At 44.7% G+C, this 22,022-nt stretch overlaps 1 protein-coding gene across 9 annotated transcripts in view; it reads left to right on the forward strand.

The window, feature by feature from the left end:
• The window catches only part of ESRRB (estrogen related receptor beta), a 155,791-nt gene that overhangs the window by 98,235 nt on the left and 35,534 nt on the right, over positions 1-22,022 (forward strand). For 7 of the 9 annotated variants that reach the window (XM_083837450.1, XM_083837455.1, XM_083837454.1 and 4 more), the window contains one exon: positions 16,295-16,704. The exons of 1 other annotated variant lie outside the window; for it this stretch is intronic. In XM_083837450.1, coding sequence (XP_083693576.1) covers positions 16,295-16,704 — 410 coding nt within the window. Of the gene's footprint in view, positions 1-15,107; positions 16,210-16,294; positions 16,705-22,022 lie in introns of those variants that run through there. One more of the 9 variants, XM_083837453.1, reaches the window with a different exon arrangement.

Below are 22,022 nucleotides of genomic sequence, written 5' to 3' on the forward strand. Positions count from 1 at the left end.
GATAGGATCCTGTCCCGACTACTTCTGATTTATTTTGACTGTAGCTACAAAATGCTGGGTAGGGTTCAGGTAGCAGATAGAATTTTTATACTAATTTCTAACGATTTTCCTCAGCACGTTGTAAAATGAAGCACTCAGCAGCACTCCTTCTCATGAGTGAATGAGGAAGAAGTTTCATTCAAGCTCTCATCAAAGTGGATAAAAAGTCCAGGTCAATTTTTGTAAGTTGATAGGGAGCCAGGGTTTCTGAGCTTCTGATCACATGCCAGCAGTGATTTCATTGTGATACAGAAGGAAAGGGGAAAAGCTTAAACAGCAGATGGAAAAGCAGAGCTGGATTTCTCCAGCAGCACACAGTTTTCAAAATAGAGGGGTTAAGTTTTATCTTCATGCTGCTCCTTGACGCATGGCTAATCCCTACTATGCAAAAGTGATGATGAATACAGGATGTCCACTTCACATGAGTTGATGGCACAGCTTCCATGATACTCTTGAATTCCAGAACTTTTCTGTAGAGTTCCAACTCTTCAGATGATTTAGATCGAATTTATTTGCCAGGATCTCTCTCCTTAAGCTGCCTGGCTAAAGAGGATAAGGTAACAAATGTATCAAAACATTTCTATATACATTAGAACATGCATGTTTCTGAGTAAATGTAAATAGAGAAGAGAGACCTGCTGAGTGAAGTGCAAGCAGAGGGCTGTCTGGAAGATGTAAGGAGTGCAAATGTTTTTTCATCCCACATTTGGCTGCAACCTGAAATTTTAAGCAGAGTGGAAATTCTGTTAAAGTTTGTTTTGAGGAAACTTCCAATATTTTGTTTCATTATGTTCTTGAAACAATGCACACTTGGTCAGTCAAACAACACATGAGACAGCACATGACAGGCTAAACAAAGCACTAGGAACAAAGCAAAATTGAACATCTCGTTTTGTTTAGTCTTGTTTCGGCAATCTTACAGTAGAAAACATTTCCAAATTTGAATTAGTTTTGTAATGAAATGGAAAAGCATTTTTAAAGAAAAGTTCTTGATGAAGAACTTCTAGTGAAGTCTAACTGTGAAGCAGAATAGAAAAATGGGTTGTATGGTGGCGTGGTCAGGAGACAGTTGGTGTGTGAAGCAGCACCCAGGGAGCTGGAGGTAGGATTAGGTGGTGTTAGAGATAAGGTTATTGTGTAGATTGGGTCACAGGGGATTGGGCTTAAAGTGAAGCCAGATTTGGGAGGAGGTCACTGACACATTTGTTAAACCAGTGTTTTATTCCTCTCTGGCTAGCTTGCATGCAGGAAAATGCTAACTTCTCACTTCTTACATAGGCTAAACTCTGGGCTGCAGTGCTGAAGAAAGATGTTCAAATTCTGCTGATAATCTGGAGTGGAAGCCATCATGTGGGCACAGGGGCTTTATCCACGCGCTTGGTGGATGAGGGAAAGGCTGTGGATGTGGTTTACCTTGACCTCAGTAAGGCTTTTGACACAGTTCCCCACAACATTCTCCTCAAGAAACTGGCTGCTCGGGGCTTGGACTGGCGTACGCTTCGCTGGGTTAGAAACTGGCTGGATAGCCGGGCCCAGAGAGTTGTGGTGAATGGAGTCAAATCTGGTTGGAGGCCGGTCACTAGTGGTGTCCCCCAGGGCTCGGTACTGGGGCCGGTCCTCTTTAATATCTTTATCGATGATCTGGATGAGGGCGTCCAGTGCACCCTCAGTAAGTTTGCAGATGACACCAAGCTAAGTGCGTGTGTCGATCTGCTCGAGGGCAGGAAGGCTCTGCAGGAGGATCTGGATAGGCTGGAGCGATGGGCTGAGGTCAACTGTATGAAGTTCAACAAGGCCAAGTGCCGGGTCCTGCACCTGGGGCGCAACAACCCCAAGCAGAGCTACAGGCTGGGAGATGAGTGGCTGGAAAGCTGCCTGGCCGAGAGGGACCTGGGAGTATTGGTTGATAGTCGGCTGAATATGAGCCAGCAGTGTGCCCAGGTGGCCAAGAAGGCCAACGGCATCCTGGCCTGTATAAGAAGCAGTGTGGCCAGCAGGAATAGGGAAGTGATTGTGCCCCTGTACTTGGCTCTGGTGAGGCCGCACCTCGAGTACTGTGTTCAGTTTTGGGCCCCTCGCTACAGGAAGGACATGGACGTGCTCGAGCAAGTCCAGAGAAGGGCGACCAAGCTGGTGAGGGGTCTGGAGAACAAGTCTTACGAGGAGCGGCTGAGGGAGCTGGGCTTGTTCAGCCTGGAGAAGAGGAGGCTCAGGGGCGACCTTATTGCTCTCTACAGTTACCTTAAAGGAGGCTGTAAAGAGGTGGGGGTTGGTCTGTTCTCCTACGTGCCTGGTGACAGGACGAGGGGGAATGGGCGAAAGTTGCGACAGGGGAGGTTTAGGTTGGATGTTAGGAAGTACTTCTTTACCGAAAGGGTTATTAAGCATTGGAACGGGCTGCCCAGGGAGGTGGTGGAGTCACCATCCCTGGAGGTCTTTAAAAGACGTTTAGATGTAGAGCTTAGCGATATGGTTTAGTGGAGTACTTAGTGTTAGGTCGGAGGTTGGACTCGATGATCTTGAGGTCTCTTCCAACCTAGAAATCTGTGATACTGTGATACTGTGATCTGTCCATCGTTCTGGTTAGCACACCCATCTGCACACTCCATTCTTTTAAGCATAGCTGCTGATTAACCCTCAAAATGCTCCTGAGAGGTCATTCAGGACCATATCTGTGCCTTTCAGTTGGTGAAGCGGTGTCTTGGAGAGCTGCAGCAACTTGCTGAAGTCTACAAGATTAGTGTTAAGGTTGGAATTAGACTATGAGACTTTCTGGCTGCATCGTAAGGGCTTACTACATTATACTTCACTGCCCTGTGTCCTAAGTACAAAACCAGTGACTAGGAGCCATAACATATATATGGGTCCTTGGGCTGTGTTTGTGGCTGGGGAAAGATGTGTTCTAGGTATAGAATGTATCAGAGACTCTGCTTCCAATAGATTGGGCTCTGAGAAAGGATGGGCAAAAAGAGACCGATCTGGGAGACCAAGGTCTGCAGCACAGACATCACAGGCTCAGTTTGCCAAGGGCAGAGTGAACTGGGAGCTGGCCACACAAAGCAGATGAAGTGTGTGTGTGTGGAGTTATAGATCCTGTCTTTATGCATCACATTGATCTCGTTCATTGTGTTATACTTAGCATTTTGTTTATATAATGTCAGGGTGTTATATGGGTTTGTTTATTTTTAACTCATGGATGACTGGCAGTTTCAGTCTGGATTCTGTCTGGTAATGAGATGGAAGAGAGTCCAGGTCTGGTGGGAGATTTTTGTCAAAGGATTTGTGGAAATTAAGAGAAATGTATTTTCTTGATTATTTGTATTACCTTGTCACCTGGGAGCTAAGTCCAACACCCTCCCAGAGACATGCTATGCAGGGGGTGGTGAATGGACTTAGTAGCATTTACATGCACTGCTGAATGGCCGAGTCAGTTTTTGATGCATGTAAAGTTGGATTTAGAAATTGAGTTAGGAAAAAAGAAGGGGGCCCAAGGTGCATTCTTCTTCATGCAGGAGGATTCTGGGGCAGAGACAGAGAAAGCAAGACTATCTGGTGGAGCACATCACATGAACAGAAGAGTTTGGGGCTAGAATCTGTCTCATAACCAGTCATGCCTGACCTCACTCTGCTGGTGGCTACTCACTGGCTTGCTATTTGTGCTCTTTCCCATTGTAGGTGGGATTTGAGTGAAACTGATTTGGGGATTTGGCAAAGTATTCCCTGATGTAAACAGAGTGCTGAATCAATAGAGACCAATACCTGCCAAAGATCCAACTCTTACCAACACATCTGGATAACCCTTTCTCACTGTTTCACCACCATGCTCTCCAGAGGCAGTCACATTTCCTTCTCTACTGGAGGAACTGTCAAGGACTAAGAGGGTTTCCTCCCTGCAGGTTTACACACTGCAGCCCACATCCAGCTCTGGGGCCAACTGAACCCCCGTAGTCCTAGGCTGCAGAATCTGCATTAGGAATGACCCTGTTTGCCCCGATGGGTTTGCAGTGCTCACTGCTGGCTCATCACCAGCCATTGATTTCCATTTCCCATTGCTCTGAACTCTTGCGTGGCTCACACACAGTGAGCTCATTCTGTCTGCTATGAGCTGTCAGGGGAGGGGGTTGGAGGGGATGTCTTTATCTTCTGAGACCTCCCACCGTCAAAATATTTGGCAAAGCTGTGTTGTAAATGGATTTGTGCTTCTGCCTATCCCCGCCCCTTGTCCAGGTTGCTCACACCTTCTGTTCCGCACACGTCTGTTCCCCTTCAGCCCAGTCCTGTCTGTCCATCTCCCTCTCCATCTATGCATCTAATGGAGGTTGGTAATCCCGTTAGGTGCTTGGAGCAGGCGCTGCCGAATTTGCTTGCAAACGCCTGTGCCAGGTCGAGTGTCATTGCCAGCAGCGCTCTTGGCGGGATGAAGGTTGCATTAGTGAACAGTAATTGAAATGCAAAATAACATTTTGATCGAGCGAGCAGGCTGTTTATTTATCAGATCAATAGCCAAAATGCCCCATCTGGAGAAGTCAGCGTGATAATAAGTGATAGCATTCCAAGGGCAAACGGAACAAGCACAGTGGGGAGGACACGCGGGCAGGGTGGGCTGGGTCACTCCGGGCCGGGGGTTGCTGAAACTTGCTTCTTTTTGGGTCCCTTCTGTGAAAAGGGTAGCCCCCCTCCTCGTAGCATCTGCAAAGGGTTCCAGACCCTCTCTGGATAGAAAGCAAAGAGTTTTTAAACACTAAACATAACAGAGTGCAGACATCTGTAAAATCATGTGCAGTCTTCTCCCTCTCATGCTCTGGTAGACACAGGGCTGTGATAGGGGTGCAGACTGCAGATGATGTAGCCCAGTTAAGCAGTGGGGTTTTTGTTGTTTTGGTTTGGGAGTGGAAGGGGTGTTTCTTTTCATGTTTTTGTTTTGTTTTTATCTTTTTGCTTTAGTGCATTAAGTTTCCTGTAAAGGTCTGAGCACTCCCTGTGATGGTCTGGAAATATGAAGTCATAGTTTGGCTTCTGTAGTGAACTACTGGAATGGTATTTAGGTGCATCGACATAATGAGGAAATGAGAGATGTGTGAGGGTGAGGAATGGGGTTGTGTGCATATATATATGCATACCCAGTATACACAGATACCCTGCTGAAGGTAGCCTTTGTCCTATGTAGCATTTAAGCCTGGCTCAGAAAGGTGCTGTGTGAAAGTGTAGAAGGAGCTGTAAATCTTTGTAGGTGCCCGACTGCCTTGTCTGTGTTGCTGTGTCTGTCTTGGCTTCTGTTTTTCCATTAGTAGGGATGCTAAATACAGGGAAAAAGAAGTGAAATGGGTTGATCATGCAGGCTTGGTTTCTTTTCTTTCATGTTCGAAAATAGTAACAGGGTAAAGTGAAAACTCCCTGGGATGAGAAGATCTATTCATCGTGATAGGAAGGAACGCATTTATTTATTTATTTTAAACTACATTCAGTTAAATTTTCAATGATGTCAATTTGGAAGGAAAGTGTAAGGAATTTAAGGACATGTGGCTTTAGAATTCCTTTTGGACGGGAGTTCTTGTTGGTTTCTAGAGAAAAGAACATGCAAGATAAGCCAGAGTGATGGGGAAAATGAAGTATGTGCTTGTTCTGTTACACAATTTTCTGTCTAAAGAGTGTTTTGTTGCCCATAATTTCCTTCTCATCTCTTGGCTCAGGCAAGTAAGAAAGCAGGACACCATGGAGCCTGAGGTAGGGCTGGGCTCAAGTGGACTGGAAGGTACTTTGTCAGTCAAAGTAAATGGGGACAGTCTGGAAGATGGATGAATGAAATGGATTTAGAACAAGTCATTAGGGTTCAAGGCTGGAATTTGGGTCAGCTACAACTGGCTACTTAGTATATACAGTCTGTTGTAGAAAATCTGCTAAATACCTACCAAAGGTGGGGTTTTAAAGACTCAGCAAAATTGAACCTTGGGGATATCTTAAATAGGTAGCTAAAGATAATCCTGTTACAGTAGTCTAAGGTGTGCAGAAGGAAACTGGGTGTTTCCAACATCTAGTCTTCTCAACCCTGTGGTGTTTGTTAGCTACAGTTCTTTCACGTACTCACTTTCTTTGCTTGTTCAAGTACTGCACCTTAGTCTTAGTTTGTAGCATGAGCCTCTTGTCTGTCCTTGACCCACATGCAGTTCTCCTCTTGTGCCTCCCTCCTCACTCATGACCCCACTCACTCTCACTTCCACAATTTTCCAGTGGTTTTGGGAGAACTTCCTGCCAGATCCAGTGCTTGCTCTCACACTGTTATCTTGGTTTACTTCTGTAGCATCTTGGAAATGGTTCCACGCGAGCTTGGGATTTAAAAAAAAAAAATCCAATTGAAAAGCACTAATTGCTCATTGTTATTTTGCATGCTGTAATTTATGTGGAATTAATTTCATTCAGTTTTTTTTTTTCAGGATCTATCTGGTTTTGAGTAATGTTTCTCATGATGAGCCACTTAATTATAGATTTCTCCAGGAGCTACAGGTGGAATCTAGGTAAAGCTCATCTATCCTGACTGGATTGTCTTAGCAGAGATGGGAGAAAAAGGCAGCATCTTGCCACAGCTATAAGTTCTGAGGTGTAAGAAATAGAAACCCTCCAAAAAAATTAACAACTGCTCAAACTCAGAGAATTCCTAAATGCCTCCAGGCTGGAGAACACATAAGTTCAGATTTTCTCTGAATAAACTTACAGTACCCTTTCAGTAAACTAGTATTCAGAAGAAATATTGATTCTTTAGTCTTTTTTTACATTTGTTTCTAGGATAATGTTCTTGATAAGTGGGTATCTCTGATCCTAGGTCCTTTCTCCCTCTCTCACTATAATTAAGCAATAGTTCCTTGCCTTCCTTTTTGTTCTGCTATTGTTCATCATGAATTGTAGGTAAGGCTGAAGGGAAGGGTGCCTTCAGTGGATATCTTGAAATGCAAGGAAGGGCAGGCTGAGGAATTTGCACTGGTGGCAGTTTTCTGTCAGAAATGCTAGGAGGGTAGTGACTGAAAGAAAAGGTCTATGTGAGATGAGACGAAGGATCAGGCTGGGATGCAAAAATGAATGTGACATGAATGACTGTGATGGAAGTTTTCATTTCCTTGCCCAGCCAAAAAGGTGAAAGCAAAATTCTGACATATAAGTGTTTGAAGTGTGCTCTACTGAATAGGTTGTTGTATGAGTCTCATTCACAAGTGTCTGAAGGACACTGAAGGTACTACTAAGAGAGATATAGATTAGAAGTGCCCTAGACAGGCGCAGTATAAAGAAAGACATTCAAGAAGAAATGAAGGTCTAGCTGAGCATTTCAACAGGGATTGAGTTCCAGCTTTGCCATAGCAAGCAAAATTTTTGAGCTGGTGTGATCAATCTTCCAAATGCAGAAGTATTGGGGGAAGAAAGTATAGACAGCCTGGAAATACGGAATGTAGAATGACAGTATGGGGGGAAAAAAGGGTGATGGTAGTATTTGGATAAACAGTGAATGGTAAGTGAATCCTGGTCCTTGGTTTGCTGTGGCATCAACAGTACGTATAAGCCAGGAGCAATAGCTCAAGTGCTAAAGCAATTCACTCTGGAGGGAGTGCCATTAGTACACCAGAGGGCAAGGTACTTTCGAAAGGCAACGTGTTAATAAGAGAATGAACTGATAATATATGTCACACCTCCAGATTAATTGTCACTTCATCTGTGTAATACTTCTTGTCGTTTACTAACAAGAGTGTTGTCCTAAGGGTGAAGAGAAATTACAAGAAGGAGGAGAGGGATGAAGGCTAGCAGGAAATCCATAATGTCTTCTGCCCACGAGAAGGCTTTTTATTTATTAAGCAGCCTCCAGACAGTTTGCTGCAGCAGCTTTCATCAGCGTGAGCTAACCTGGGCTAGAGCAGATCTACCGATACGTAACTGGGCTCTGGTTATGCAACAGGTCAAAGGGATAAAATGTCTCCTGGGCATTAGACAAGCAAATACTATTTGTGTAAGAGCCAGAGTATGAGCAATTGTCCCACATCTCCTTATCTTGCAGAAGAGACCAGCTTGGGCCTCCTTTGCCCATTCCTCTGCAAGGAATCTGTTCTTCCAGTCTATATGGCAGAACTGGTGTCATACCATGACCCACTTTGGTAGATCTCATACTATGCACTTCTCAGGGCTGAGCACTGGAGACGGATCTCTAGATAGGCTCTTGCAGCTAGGGAGCTGTGGGACTTGTTGGTTTCCTTACCGATTTGCATTTTAGCATCTTCAGCCTCCTGACTCAAAAGTCCTTCTCTTGACCTCCTAAAATTATAAAGCAAATAAAAAAAAAAATCCGTATCTGTCTCCAGAGCAGGGGTAAAAGGCAGGCCAAGTGTGATGCGTTTTTACAAAGTAAGCCAGATCCAGATGCCCAGCAAAGCCAGATGTGACAAAAAGGTTGCAATTGGAATTAGGATGGTGTCAGGATGGTTACATATATATAACAAAAGGCTGGCAGTTGGACCTTGATACAACCTGACAGTCCAGGCTGGTGTTCATGCTGTGGAGTAGAAGTCACACGGTGCTTTCCACCCGAATTAGAGAGCAAACTCATCAGCATTTTTCTAAGCTGTGGTTTGTGTTTGTTCCAAAGACAAGTATGTGGTATTTGTGTGGGCATATTAGGGACAAATGCCTTGCAAACAGTCTGTCTGGGTCTTGCCATGTTCTACAGAACAGCAGCGTAGCCCATGCAAGCTAAAGGAAGCTGCTGCTAGCAAGCACGACAAACCCCTTAGAAATCATATTTGCACTCTGGAGAAAAATATTTAGGTTGGTTTGAGGTTCCGACTTTCTTGTCCTTTACAGCAAAGCAAAATGCTGTTACTTGAATAAAAACCTCTAAAGCCTAGGCACTGGTAACTTGGCAATTTATGTTTATGATCTGGTGTCCAACACTTTAACTAAACCCATCACCCGTGCAGTACCCAAGCTCTTGCCTAGCCCCAGAGAGAACTGGAGTTTGCCCTGGGAACAGGATATGTTCCTGTGTGATAGCAGATGCCCCAAACAGCTGCCTGGACTGTGGTGGGTACGGCTGAGTTACCCGCAGTGCAGAAGTGGCACATCAGCAGATCCCATTATTCTTGGCCTGTTGTGTGGAGAGGACCTGCCAGTAGGGTTGAGGAAGTGTATCTCATTTGAAGTCTATATCTAGTGGACGAGCAGAACGGGTGGGTGTGCTGAGCCTTTCCTCCCCAGCGCCACGGCGGGTGTCCAGGAGCAGGGAGCCGCGTGTGAGCTGTCCATGGTGCAGGCCGGGGGCCCGGTGGGTGCGAGCCTCTCGGCTCCGTGACATGAACTCTTTGCGTACGTGACCCAAAATTACACGGGCTGTTATTGCAGCTGTCATGTCTAGCCTGCCACTTGGAAAAACGTTATTTATTTCTGTCTCCTGTATCTAAAAACAAACACCTGACAAAATTTGGCTTGTTCCTGGAGCTGCGGCGAGTGTTTGAGAAGCTGATCTATCGCTTGTCACCCAGCTGTGAGCTGCGAAGCTTTCTCATATGGCCTGCAGAGGACACAAAGTCTGTGTTGCCCAAATGGCACCATGGCATGATATGCACATCTCATTTACACATGCAGTGTAAGTTTGTCATCTGGGCTAACAAATACTGATAGTAAAAATAGGCCTGTAACCAAGAAGAGGTGGTATTTTTTTTATCTCTGTTTAACCATTGGTGTTTCTGCTGATTAAAGAGTCTTTGGTCTTTAGTGGTTGGTCTAAAAATGTCTGCAGTCCAAAGTGTGGTTTTGTCACAAGCTGGGACCTGAAGTAAGAAGATTTATACTGGCAGTCTTCTCAGTTTGAAAAAATAAAAAAGGAGGACAAGCTTGAATCCCCTGTGAGGACTCCCCGGTTGTGACCTTCAGGACTAAAGCACAGTTCCACAAGCACAGCCATAGGGCACCTGGAAGTTACAACCTGTACAGGCATGTTGCCTGCAGGGGTTTTCAATTTTATGGTAGATCTTAGGACTTTAAAAGTTCGAGATTTTAATTCTGTCAGGAATCCAGGTCCAGCTGTGAGAACCACCAAAAAAGACCATTTCTGACCTTTTGCATTGTTCCTTGTACCCAGAAAAAATAAGGTTTTGCCTGAGGAGGGTCTGAGAGAGTGTTCCCTTGCTCACTCCTTCCCTGAGTTCATCCTAGTCCTACAGATATACTTCAGCATTCATTCTAATGACAATTTCAGTCTTAATGTTGGAAATGTCCAGCATGTTGAGTTGGTGGGTGTGTGATTTTCTTAGAATATACTGGTGGAGGGACTGGCCTATATGGCAGAACTTCTGATGCCCATTCCTACCTTCTGCCAGGTAACCGGAGCATAGCACTGAGATAACCTTGAGTTTCTTATTGAAGGTCATGTAATGAGGATCAACCGTTAGAGAACATCAGAAGCAATGCCTCTAAACTTTCCTAGCTCCAGATCAGAATATGGAGTGCTGCTTGGAGAAGGTGCAGGGTCAGATACTTGGTTTTGCGTCAGCACTGAGAGCTCCTGAGATAGAATTAAGTTACTGAATTCTGGATATCTTAGCTGATAGAGAATCCTTTTGGTGGGGGAAAGTTACCATCTATTACAGAGCTGGGTATTGTTTTATTTGTCTTGCTAAGCAGGTGTGAGAGGTGTGTCTTTTTTTCTCTTGAGTGAAGACTTGTACATAGATAATACTAAATTCCTGTCATTTTCTTATCTAGAACTGGGGTAATGAGGTGAACATAGTTACAAATGACTATTTCTGGAAAAAAATAACCTCAAAGGAGGTTAATAAAATAGCCTTATCTGCATGGATCTGAAACTTGTAATCCTTCAGGTTTAAAAGGGAAAAAAAAGAGGAGGTAATATTTACTCCCTGGATTTATAACACTAATCTTTCTCCTTTTCTGGTCCTGTCCATCTAGAGTCTTTCTCTCTCATTGCTGCTATTGTTCTCAAGAGAGCATTGAACTTGAAAGCACTCCAGCTGCTGTAGAGGAGTAGCAAAAGGTGAAAGACTAGAGAAGAATTGGAGAAACTTGTAACGTTAACTCAACATCACTGCCCAAAGGAGATAACGCTGAAGGATAAACACTGTGAATGCCTAAAGCACAATCTTGATTTGGTCTAAATATGCATACCTACATCCAGGATCATAGAGATCAGAGCATGCTTGTCTGAGGGCAGTTACAGGCACACAAAGGCTAACAATGTTGTGAATGATAAACAGCAGTGGGTTTATGAAACAGGAGTAGGGCAGACAATAACCTTTCTTGATACAATTAGATAATTAGTGGGCAAAATGAAAGCAGTGGATAGACTGCCTCTGGACCATGCATGGGCTTTTGACACAAAGCTGTTCAAGATCTTATTAGGGAAATTAGATCAAATTGGTTTTGATACAAATCCTGTGAAATGAATCATGGATTAGCTGACAGAGTGTAAACAGAAGGGTTAGAGACATTCTTTATCCTTCTGCAAAGGTGGTATCCAAAAGGGCAGTGTTTCAGTTTTAAATAGCCATTTGTGTCCTGGAGGAAAAAGTAAAAGACATGGTTCTTGAATTTACAGTTGACACACCTGAAAATATTAGAAACAAATCGGAGTAGAAAAAAGTTCTAGGCTGAAAAAAAACAAGTATTATTAAAAGGCCTTAGTAAAACAAGTGTCAGTTAGCAGTGTGTGGTTTAAAGGTGGTACTACTGTATGGGTCTACTTTGGAACAAGGAGAATCCAAATTTCACCTTGTGCAGAGCAAGGTGGCAAAAGTAGCTTATGTTCAGAGAGGTCCCGGTGAGACAGTGGGCATCAGGTGATGTGAGCTGGTGGGGAGCCTGATGGCTGGCAAAGCTGCTGCTTGGTCGGTAAGTCTGCCTGGCTGTGTGCTTTCCGGAGCGTCTCTCCCCGTAGCGCTGTGGCATTGCTGCAGTGTGCGATTCAGGGCACCTTGCTGCAAGAGAGACCCGGGCTGGTTGGAACAAGGCCAGAGAAGGGCCACAAAGGTGCTAAAGGGATTAGAAGGAATGACCTATGATGAGGAAAGGTGAAAAGAACGAAACATTTAGAACCTCTAAGCCTGTTACATGGGCACAGAAATAGTAACGGAGTTTCCTGTGCCAGCACGGAGGAGAGTTGGATCAAGTCTCTCTCCTTTTACATTCCTATTAAGGTAACTAGAGCTGAGCAAAATGGCTGTTCATCACTTTGAACTCTGCAAAAAACGTTTAGCTGCTCTTGAAGTTCAAGATGTCTTATTTCCTTGCCAGGGTACACGCTGAGTCTGTTTAAAAATCACCACAGGATCTCCATGAGACTTGTAGAAAAGTCAGAGCTGGTGAGGTTTGACTTGGTGTGTGCTGCCCAGCCGTAGCCAACTACGCAAGCTGTACCAGAGGCCAGAAAAGAAAAACAACCTCTAGAGTGGTGGAGACACCTTAGCTATGGTCTTTCATCTGTCTTAGTGCTAAGGGCTTTTGTCTCTAAAGCATTTGTTCAAACCTATCCAGAACTTGCTATATATTACTGTCTCCTGGAAAGAAACAGGGGTGTCCTCAGCTGTAAGGATGCAGGGGATGTTGCTCTCCTTGTCTGACCACCAGACAGTTGCTGTAACCACCAGCCTCCATAACTGAGGTTGTGAGTTGAGGAGTGAAATGGTCCTAGGAGACTAGTCCTGTTCGTTTGTTTGTTTGTTTGTTTGTTTTCTCCAGTGGAGGGAGACACCCCACTGAGTCTGTCTGAGGCAATCCCAGCCTCCCATAACTTGCTGGTGACAAAACAGTGCTTGTCTTCAGGTCTGTCAGTCCAGAACCAAGGTTTTTTATTTATTTATTTTTAAACGTTGAGGCCTGGACCTATGACAATGGTAGTGGGAACTGGTTGCAAACAACTTCCTAATAGTTCCCTGGTTTATGATGGGCTGAGGGAACAGTGCTCCTAGGTAAACTCTGCGGTGGGATCTTGTCTTACAAATGGTGATTACACTTAGGAGTATGGTAGGCAGGACTTCCAAAAATACTTGTGAATCTCAGACAGTGAGTAGTTGACTGGATATATTGTACCGTACAACAATGGGAGAATTCACCCTGCCTCATGCTCCCATAACCAGACATGTCAGTAGTAGCTTTGTTTTCCTTAAACAGGTTTGACTTTGTACTTGTAAAGGGTACCACTAGGACTAGGGAGCGTACCAGGGTGAGGGTGGTTCATTTATGACTAACATGAGGAACACGAAATGTTATTCCCTAGTTGGAGTAGATAAAAGCATGGGCACAGAGGACTTCTGTCACCTCTGCTTAACCTTAATTCTCTGAAGTCCTTCTGCTCCCAGTTTTCAGTATCTTTTGTAATATAGCTCAGAACTTTGTTTGTAGCCTCTTCATTTCTTCCCAGTCAGTGAATTCTGGGCATTTTAAGAGACAGAAGCTGGGATGTGAACTTCCCTGACCGAGTCTGACAGTGTAATTCACTTCCTTGTAATGCCTTTTTCACAGTGTTGTCCTCTCTCTGTCCTTATCATTGCAACTTCAACTTCTTTTACCGTGGAGTTCCTCAGTGCAGAAGGGTGTTTTATGGTGGTTTCGCCTTCTGCTTTAACCCTAACCTCAGGTTTCTGTGCCCGGTGATCTTCAGGTTTTTACTACGTATGCACCCCTCAGGTAGGGAAAGGTTCCAGAATTTGGTCAGCACAGCAGCTTTCAGCTTTGCTATGAGATACTAAGAACTGGTCTCGTCCAGCAAAGTTTCATCTTCCTTCACACGGTCAGCTGGTGCTACACCAGCAGATCTGCACTCTGTCTAGCTGCTCTGCAGGACTGAAGATGAATGCACCTGCAGTAATTATTCCTGTAACTGCTCCATGGCCTCTAGTCCAGCGTGACCCTCTGGGCAAGGCATGGGCATTCATCAACTCATCACACCGTCTCTGAGTGGGACCAAACTCTGGATTCCTCTCAAGTAACACCAGGCAAAGCAGCTCGGGAACGTGAGATGCCTGCCCATACTCTCAAGGTCAACAGTCCTGCTAAATAACAGGCTTGGCTGATCGATCCCAGAGATGGGAGATGAGGTCAAACATTGAGGATGAAACAGAGAAGGGAAAATTAAGAGATACTTGGGTCAAATGAGATCATAAGGATGCAGGACTGTGAAGCTGCTGCATATCAAGCATGTACATTCGTATCCACAGACACACAGAAATGACGTGTATAACATGTGCACCCCAGCCTTGCTGTATCACTGAATGCTTTGTCCTATCCCCTGATGGGTCTGACCTCTTGGCAGGAGGAGTTGCCACAAGTACCAGGTAAATAGGCTGAAACTGAAATAGAAATAGAAATTACCCACATGACCATGGTATGGTAACTTTAAACTAGCAGAGCTTCCAAGAAGAAAAGTCAAGCATCCCCAGCCAGTCAGAATTCTTTGGACATGTCATCAGGAAAATCACTTGCTTGCACGTATTTAAGTTTTCTTAAAAGCTGTTGACAAATTGTCTTGCTGGAGGGAAAATTTAACCTCTCAGGTTAATACTATTATCTATTTATAAGCATCTGAGACAGAAGAGTAGGCATGCCCTACCCAGAAAAGAAAGGGAAGTCAATTTTCAGCATGATAAAGGTTAACATGAATGACCCACAAAGATCTGTGTTGTGGTGTTTGATCCATGCATTAATGATGCACTTCCACTTGGAAGTGGGCGAACAATGAGACTCTGCAGACGACATTAAATTTTCAAGAAAGACTTCAAGAACTCCAGAGGATTGTAATAAAGCTGGGTACATGGACAGCACAGTGGTAGATGAAGTGCATTGTCGACCACTGCAGAGGGTTGCATTTCAGAAGGCATTAATTTGATTTTTCATAGATCTTAATGGATTTTAAATTAACTGTAGCAACTCAGGAAAAGATCTGAGGACCTTAGTAAGTAACGTGCTGATATAGTCTGTGGAAGAGATGGCAACAATTTAGATTTTAATTTGAAGAGGAAAAAAAAGCAAACAATATAAGGAGTTATATAAGAGATGGGCTGAAAATAACGTTGAAAATATGGTAGCGTCACTAGGTAATTGATGGCGTGCCTTTGTCTTGACTACTGTCCAGACCTTCAGCTGGAGGAGTGATGGAGTGGTGCCAGTTTCATGCTGCTGAAGAGTTGCCTCATTGAACTCTTCGGGACCAAACAGAAATAGCCAGACTAGAGGAAGTTCAGAGATGGATGATGAAGCAGATAAGAGGTCTGCAAAAACTTCTGCGTGACGAACAGATATATAGATAATGAAGAGCTGAATGAGGAGAGCATAGCAAAAGTACATTTCCTGAGAAGGAGAATCAGGAGGTGTTAAGGGAACCTGAAAGGCTGCAAATACAGCATGCACAATAGAATTGGGTTTTTTCCTTTGTTCATAGACTGCACAAGTAATCCCTGGAACTCATTGCCGTAAGATACCATCAAAATTAGCAGAGTTCTAAAAAAAGACTGAATGTTTGTATGAGCAATAAGATTATCTATGACTACAGTAAATAAGAAGAAGAGCTTGCAAATTTGGTAAAGATGCTGTTCTTCCATTCACTTTGGAGCATAATACTCTAAGAAGTGAAAGTTTAAGAGAAGCTTCTCCGTGTAAAAGACTTCTACTAGTAGATAGAAGAAAGATTAAGATTAAGCTGGAGGAAGCTTTTGATCAGATGATTTTCCTTCTGTTTCTGATCCCCCCCCTTTTAGTGATGTTAATGAAGGGAAGGAATGAATCCAACATGAAAATAACCCAAAGTCTTCTGTATTACAAATAAAAAGCCAAGCTGAGCACATCCTTCTTGCAGGGCGTGCTCGTGAACTCTTTGCTTGGAGCCAGGGTGGGGCATCCTGAACTAACCAAGCATCTTTTTCACTTGGCCTGCTACAGAGAGGCTCATTTCTTTCTGTTGTTGTGGGGATACCTGGAGTGGGTGGATTGCGCCTCATCAGCACTGATACCCCTTCCCAGCAGTGTAAACTGGAGAGCCTGAAGTTGTGATCTATGTGAATAGCCTTGACTTTCTCCTGGTGTGAGTTGGTGGGAAGCAAGCAGGTGTTTCACAGTGAGTTGTGATCATATCCCTGAGGAGAAGCACCTGTGTGGGGCTGAACTGCCTGAGCCAACTGGAGTTGGACTGAGGTGGGAAAGGGAGGGCTCTCTTTTGACCACCCAGGAGCTGCGTTTAGCCAGGAGGCCACTGAGTGCCTTTGCTCTCTCTCTGCAGGCTGCTCGGCAGAATGGCCACGGAGGAGCGGCACCTCTCCTCCAGCTGCGGGTCCTTCATCAAGACCGAGCCCTCCAGCCCATCCTCTGGCATCGACGCCATCAGCCACCACAGCCCGAGCGGCTCCTCTGATGCTAGCGGTGGCTACGGCATTGCGATGGGTGGCCACCCCAATGGCCTGGACTCGCCGCCCATGTTCAATGGCACGGGGATTGGCGGTGGGTCCTGCCGTAAGCGTTACGATGACTGCGCCAGTGCCATCATGGAGGATTCGCCCACCAAGTGCGAGTACATGCTTAATGCGATCCCCAAGCGGCTGTGCCTGGTGTGCGGGGACATTGCTTCGGGGTACCACTACGGCGTGGCTTCCTGTGAGGCGTGCAAAGCCTTCTTCAAGAGGACTATTCAAGGTACAGTGTACCAATTTTTGTTAGTCTTACCAAGGATCAGAAATTCCTTAGGTGACTTTGAAAACCTCAGTGCATGTGTGTGTAGACAAATTGCAGTGCATTGACCTCCTTGTACAATTCACGTATGAGGTGTATGTCTGTGTCCTGACTGCTAAAGGCTTGCTGAAGATGTGTACAGGTACAACAGTGTAGCCAAAAGTAGGAGTGCATCCAGGCAAGCTCCAATATCCAGGGATGCTTGGGTGTACTTACACAAGCAGGCTGTGTGGGAGCATATGTGCCTAAACACACAAATACTCCCTATGTTTCCTATGCTCTCTAACTGGGGGGAAAAGAAAAAAAAAAAAAAGTAAGGACAGAATAATTCACGAAAGTGTATTGGGTTTACCCAGCTGTGGTGGGTTGACCAGAGACAGGCATCCAGTGGATGAGCAGCTGTGTGAGTACTTGGCCGGGTTCAACCCACCACACCAGCACTCCCTTGACTCCTGCAAAATGAAAGAAATACATGTGTGGGGGGGAGCATTCAATTTAGTTTTGTTCATTGACTGGGCCAGTCACGCCTGACTACATTCCGTCACTGGGGGTGTTCAGCTCTGGAGTGGACAGAGCAATACAGGGTGCAGTTCAGCCCAGATCTCTACAGAATCAACTATTTCTAGCTTAATTTCTTAGGTTCCAGATGTTTCTTTACCGCTATCCAGCTGTGGAAATAATCACTCTGTAGTGCTCCACTGGGTTTTCCTCTTTCATTATGCCAAGTGGAAGGCATGTTCATCCCTAGGGCATTGGCATCTACTCTCGCAGAGTTTCTGTGATTTCTCATTGTTGAATCTCCTGTGATTGAACTTTTACTTGTACTTCTGGCTGTTATCACAGACTCTGTCCCTCCTCCAGCACTTGAAACCACTTTCAGTGTTTCTCTTTGGCATGTTCGGGTACTAAAGGAGGGACAGGGTAGTACTCTGAAAGCAAAGCTCTAGGGACTTATTATACAGGAAAATACCAAAAAACTAACCCCTCATAGGAGTGATACAGGAGCATCTCTGTGGCAGAGCAGAAGATAGGCTTAACCTGGAGAGAGAGGAGAATAAAAAAAAAGGGGGGGGGGGGGAACACTAGGAAGTTTTGAAGAGTTCTCAGAAGAATTCAAATGAAAATGATGCAGAGCAACAGTAACTAGAGCCTGTATCAGCCTTGGTAATATGTCAGCTGACTTCATCCTAGGAAGGGAGGCTGCTCCCCTCCAACCCCCTCGTCCCAGCACAGCCCTATTCTCCCTGTGGTTCTCTAATTGATTGTCTGTTAACGTGTAACAGACAGGGGAAGGAGCGAGTGGAGAGTTCTCTCACCCTGTCATCAGCTTGGGCTAGCAACAGAGACACCAAAATGCTTCAGTTCCCAGGAGTGGGAGAGCCGGGGGTGCTGTGCTGAGGAGGAGCAATTCTAGTTATGGAGCTGAAGGCTGAGCCTGGGAGGAAGTAGCGTAGGACAAAAGTAGGGAGGAAATTGGGTAGGAAATAGAGCTGCACAGTTTGGCTGAGCCAAGAAAATGTTCCCAGGGCAGTGCTGCAGTGCGTGATGTATCCAAGCACAGCCCTGGGCATGCAGGCAAAAGGGTTAAGCATCACGTACAAGAGACATTGAGGCAAAAGCATTTCCAAAATGTATTCATTTGTCAACTGTATTACATTCAGTAGATGTGTTAACTGTCTAGCTGAAGAAATGGGAAAATCTTCATCCAGGCTGCCCAATGTCTATGTGGTGCTTGACGATGTGCATGTTATACAGCTGCATTCCCTGATCATATCTTCATGTCTTCTTGTGGTTCTAGTATTTGGGAATGGTATCGACTGAAAGATTTGAGCACAGGGAGGGAGCTCCAGGTGCTTTGGGGATGTAGTAGCTAAATTTGTCATCCAGTTCTTGTGATCTTGGACCAGCCACTCCACTTCCCTGTGCTTGGGTATTGAGATCTGGAAAACCAATTACTATTACATGAGTACTTAATCTGTTGGCTCTATGTTTGGTACCTTTATTTAGCAATAGCTGCTATAAAATCGTTCCTGGATGATTAGACTATCACAGCCTTATCTTAGATATCCCTGATTGTGAGGCAGAATTTCAGGTTAAGTTCCCCTCTAAACAACAGCTCTGTTCTCCCTCACCCCCTTTCAAATGACATGGTATGTATTGTTTTTTTTTAGCTGCATTAACACGTGTAAAACCTACATGTCCTGAGACAGGAGGATCTTGCAGCAGTCTCTCTGCCACAGCAGTGAGAAGAACAGACACCCAAGCTGCAGACCTCTTTTGAGTTAAAGTATGGCAGAGCCTGGCAGCTCTGTCACTCACTTTCCCTTAGCCAGGTGAGGCCAGGCTGTCCTGGACACAGTGAGATCCAGTGCTTATCAAGTGATGGGAAGGAGATAGGCTGAAAGCCAGCAGGTACGTGGCTGGTTATCTCTGAGGTCAGTACTACAGCTATGTTAGAGTTTTCCATAAGTAAGATTCCTCCAAATAGCGGAATTTTTACCAAGACAGAATTCTCGCAGGAAAATGTTGATGATAGGAGGAAAAAAAGAAGTCGGGAACATCTAAACCATTGATTCACTCCAAGCTGAACTGGAACAGTGGTTTTGCCAAACTAAGCCAGGATCGCACACCACATCCTAATCTGCCCCACAGGTTAAGAGGGGTCACGCCTGTGACATCTCTCCTGTTGTGTGACGTGACCCAAGGCAAGGATCAAGGCCTGGAAACCTGTGTCATCTCCAATTTGCAGCACTGGCAGTGCTTGAGATAAAAAGGCAAAAACCTGAGACCAGATGATAGCACACAGCACTGGGCTGCAGGCCTCTCTCTCTGAAATTGTCAGTTTGTCCCCAGGGTGGACTTACTGTGCTTTGGGGAAGAGTCAGAAATTTTAAATTGACTTGAAGCATTTTCGGTCAACTAGGCTGTCCAACAAAATTTTACACCTATTTCTCTGTCAGTGTATTGTTTTGTGGGAGCTGTGCTTTGGGTCCCCATTAGATTCTAGGGGCAGTCTGCATTTACCTCCTTGATGCAGGTATCCTTTGTAAACACTGTGGCCACTGTGAGCATTGTGGATGGTGCAGTCCAGCCAAGATAGGAGAGAACCTGAGTTTCAGGCACCTTGAAGTGTGCTGCTCGTGGTGCTTAAGGTAGGTCTGATTTGAAACCAAGAATTTCATACTAGACTAATGAAATGGAAAAGGTCTGTTACAGGAAAGATAATGTGTTTTGGATGTTTCTCAATTAAAACTTGTTAAATTTCTATTCCATGGAAATCCTAACTAATCCTTTCATCCAAATTCAGGACAAGTGCAAATGCTGAATTTCTTACAGGATACATATTTTTAATCTAAGTATATTCATCCTTGAAGTAGTTTGTTCAGTAGATAGAACATAATATATAAATCAAATATATTGTCATTATCTTTTGTTCATCAGTCGTTATAACTGGTGAGTGGTTGCCTTTTCTGAATATTAAACTAATAGCAGTGCTATGTAACCATATGAGCCCTTTATTATTCAACATATTCATGACTACCCTTCATCTATTTTTCATTTTTAAATAGCAAAAAATTAAGGCTTTTTCTAAAATGACCCATTAATATAAAATAAAATCTTAAAATTCAGCAAAATAAATCTGAATTGAGATTTCCCTCTCTGACCTTTGTGAATCAGTTCATTGTGTGCTTGGAACTCGTACCCATACGGTGATACAACAGAACTTGCAAGCATTTATACTGGGGAGAACTGGTTTTTGGAGAGTCAGAGAGAAGAGACATGTACCATCATTTTCTGAGCGGGCAGGTTGTGTATCAGGTAAAGTGTCTGCATCTGTGGATTCCCTGCTTGAGTCTTGCAAGCTTCTTGCAGCGTAGCTCCATAGCTGCTGTGCTGAGATGCCCTTACACCAATAAGGGGCTTAAAATGTGGATAATGCAGCTCAGAAGATTTGCGGGGATTTGTAACAAAATCCATAGTCTTCTAGGGCCTCCTGGTTGTCGGTATAGTGGTCAGCATGGATGCTGGGAAGGTAGGAGCAGCTGAGAGAGTTTGCACATCTTCCTGAGTGGAAGTGTGCTCCTGTCCACAGGAGCAGAAAAGGGCCTGTGAGATGCAGGAGGGAGGTTTGCATCCCTGCAGTAGAGGTCATGGCAGTCAGGCCCTGTCCTGCCCCTCTGTCCTTCTCAGAAATGTGCCTGCTGCTTCTCAGATGGGAGTTCACAGTCAAAACACAGGAGGTGTTCTAACCTTTCCAAAAACTTTTGCAGCATAACCAGAAGAATCATGGTATATCTAGGATCTGGTACCTGAGTGCTGTTTATTATCACAGCCCTAGCACTTGGAGTCAGAAAACTATCTCCAGTCCAACTCAGCTCTGTTAGTTTTGTTTAATCTTAGCCTCAGTGCATCTGCAGAGATTGCTCTGTGCAGAAGGATCTGTTCTCTGAACCTTCAGTAAGTAAGGATTTCTGTGTCAGAAACCCCAGTGTCTGTGCAAAAGCACATCAGGCTTAGAGAAAGATGTGTGGTGTCAGCAGAGAGCCCTGGGTCACATCTCCTGCACCCACTTGCAGACAGGAGGGATGACTTGAGTCAGCCTGTGCAAAATGTCCAAGTCCTTTCACACAGAGCAGAAGCCAGGTGTGCCACCCTGAGAAGGCAAACAGTGCTGGTGTTAGACCTGTAGCTAGCCCCATTTGTTCTCACAGTGTCAAGAGCCTTGGCCCTCTTATTTCAGTTTTAATTATATGAAGTAAAATTTTGGTTAATCCAAGCACCAGCCCAGGCTTATCTCACCTGCTTTTCCAAAGTCCCATTTTTTCTATAAGTGATATACACAGATAATAGGCTTTTTTTTTTTTTCCCCTCAAAAATGGGAGCATCCACTGCTGCGTGCATATACTCAGGCACCTGGGTCAGGAGCATGTTCCTGGAAGCACAGGATATACCTGCTGAAAATCAAGCCTATTGTCCAGGTGCCTAAATAGAGACTTACAGGTCCAATATTAGAATCTCTTTCCTTGAAAACTGTGGCCTAAAAAAGAACCCCTCTCACCTCACTCAGATCATCGGAGAGATTTTCCTCTGATTTTCACAACACACCTGTCCTAACATCAGGACTCAGACTATGACGTCTCAGCTAATTTAAGCAGAAGGTAATAGAGAATCCACTGCATGCATATTATCAGTGTTCCCCTGTCCCAGTGCAGAGGAGATTGGACTGGTGCCTGCTGGGTGCCAAGGCACTGCTGGGCTGGCTCTGCACTTGCCGTGGGCCA

This window comes from Anser anser (genome assembly GCF_964211835.1).
Source record: "Anser anser genome assembly, chromosome: 5".
NCBI lineage: Eukaryota > Metazoa > Chordata > Aves > Anseriformes > Anatidae > Anser > Anser anser.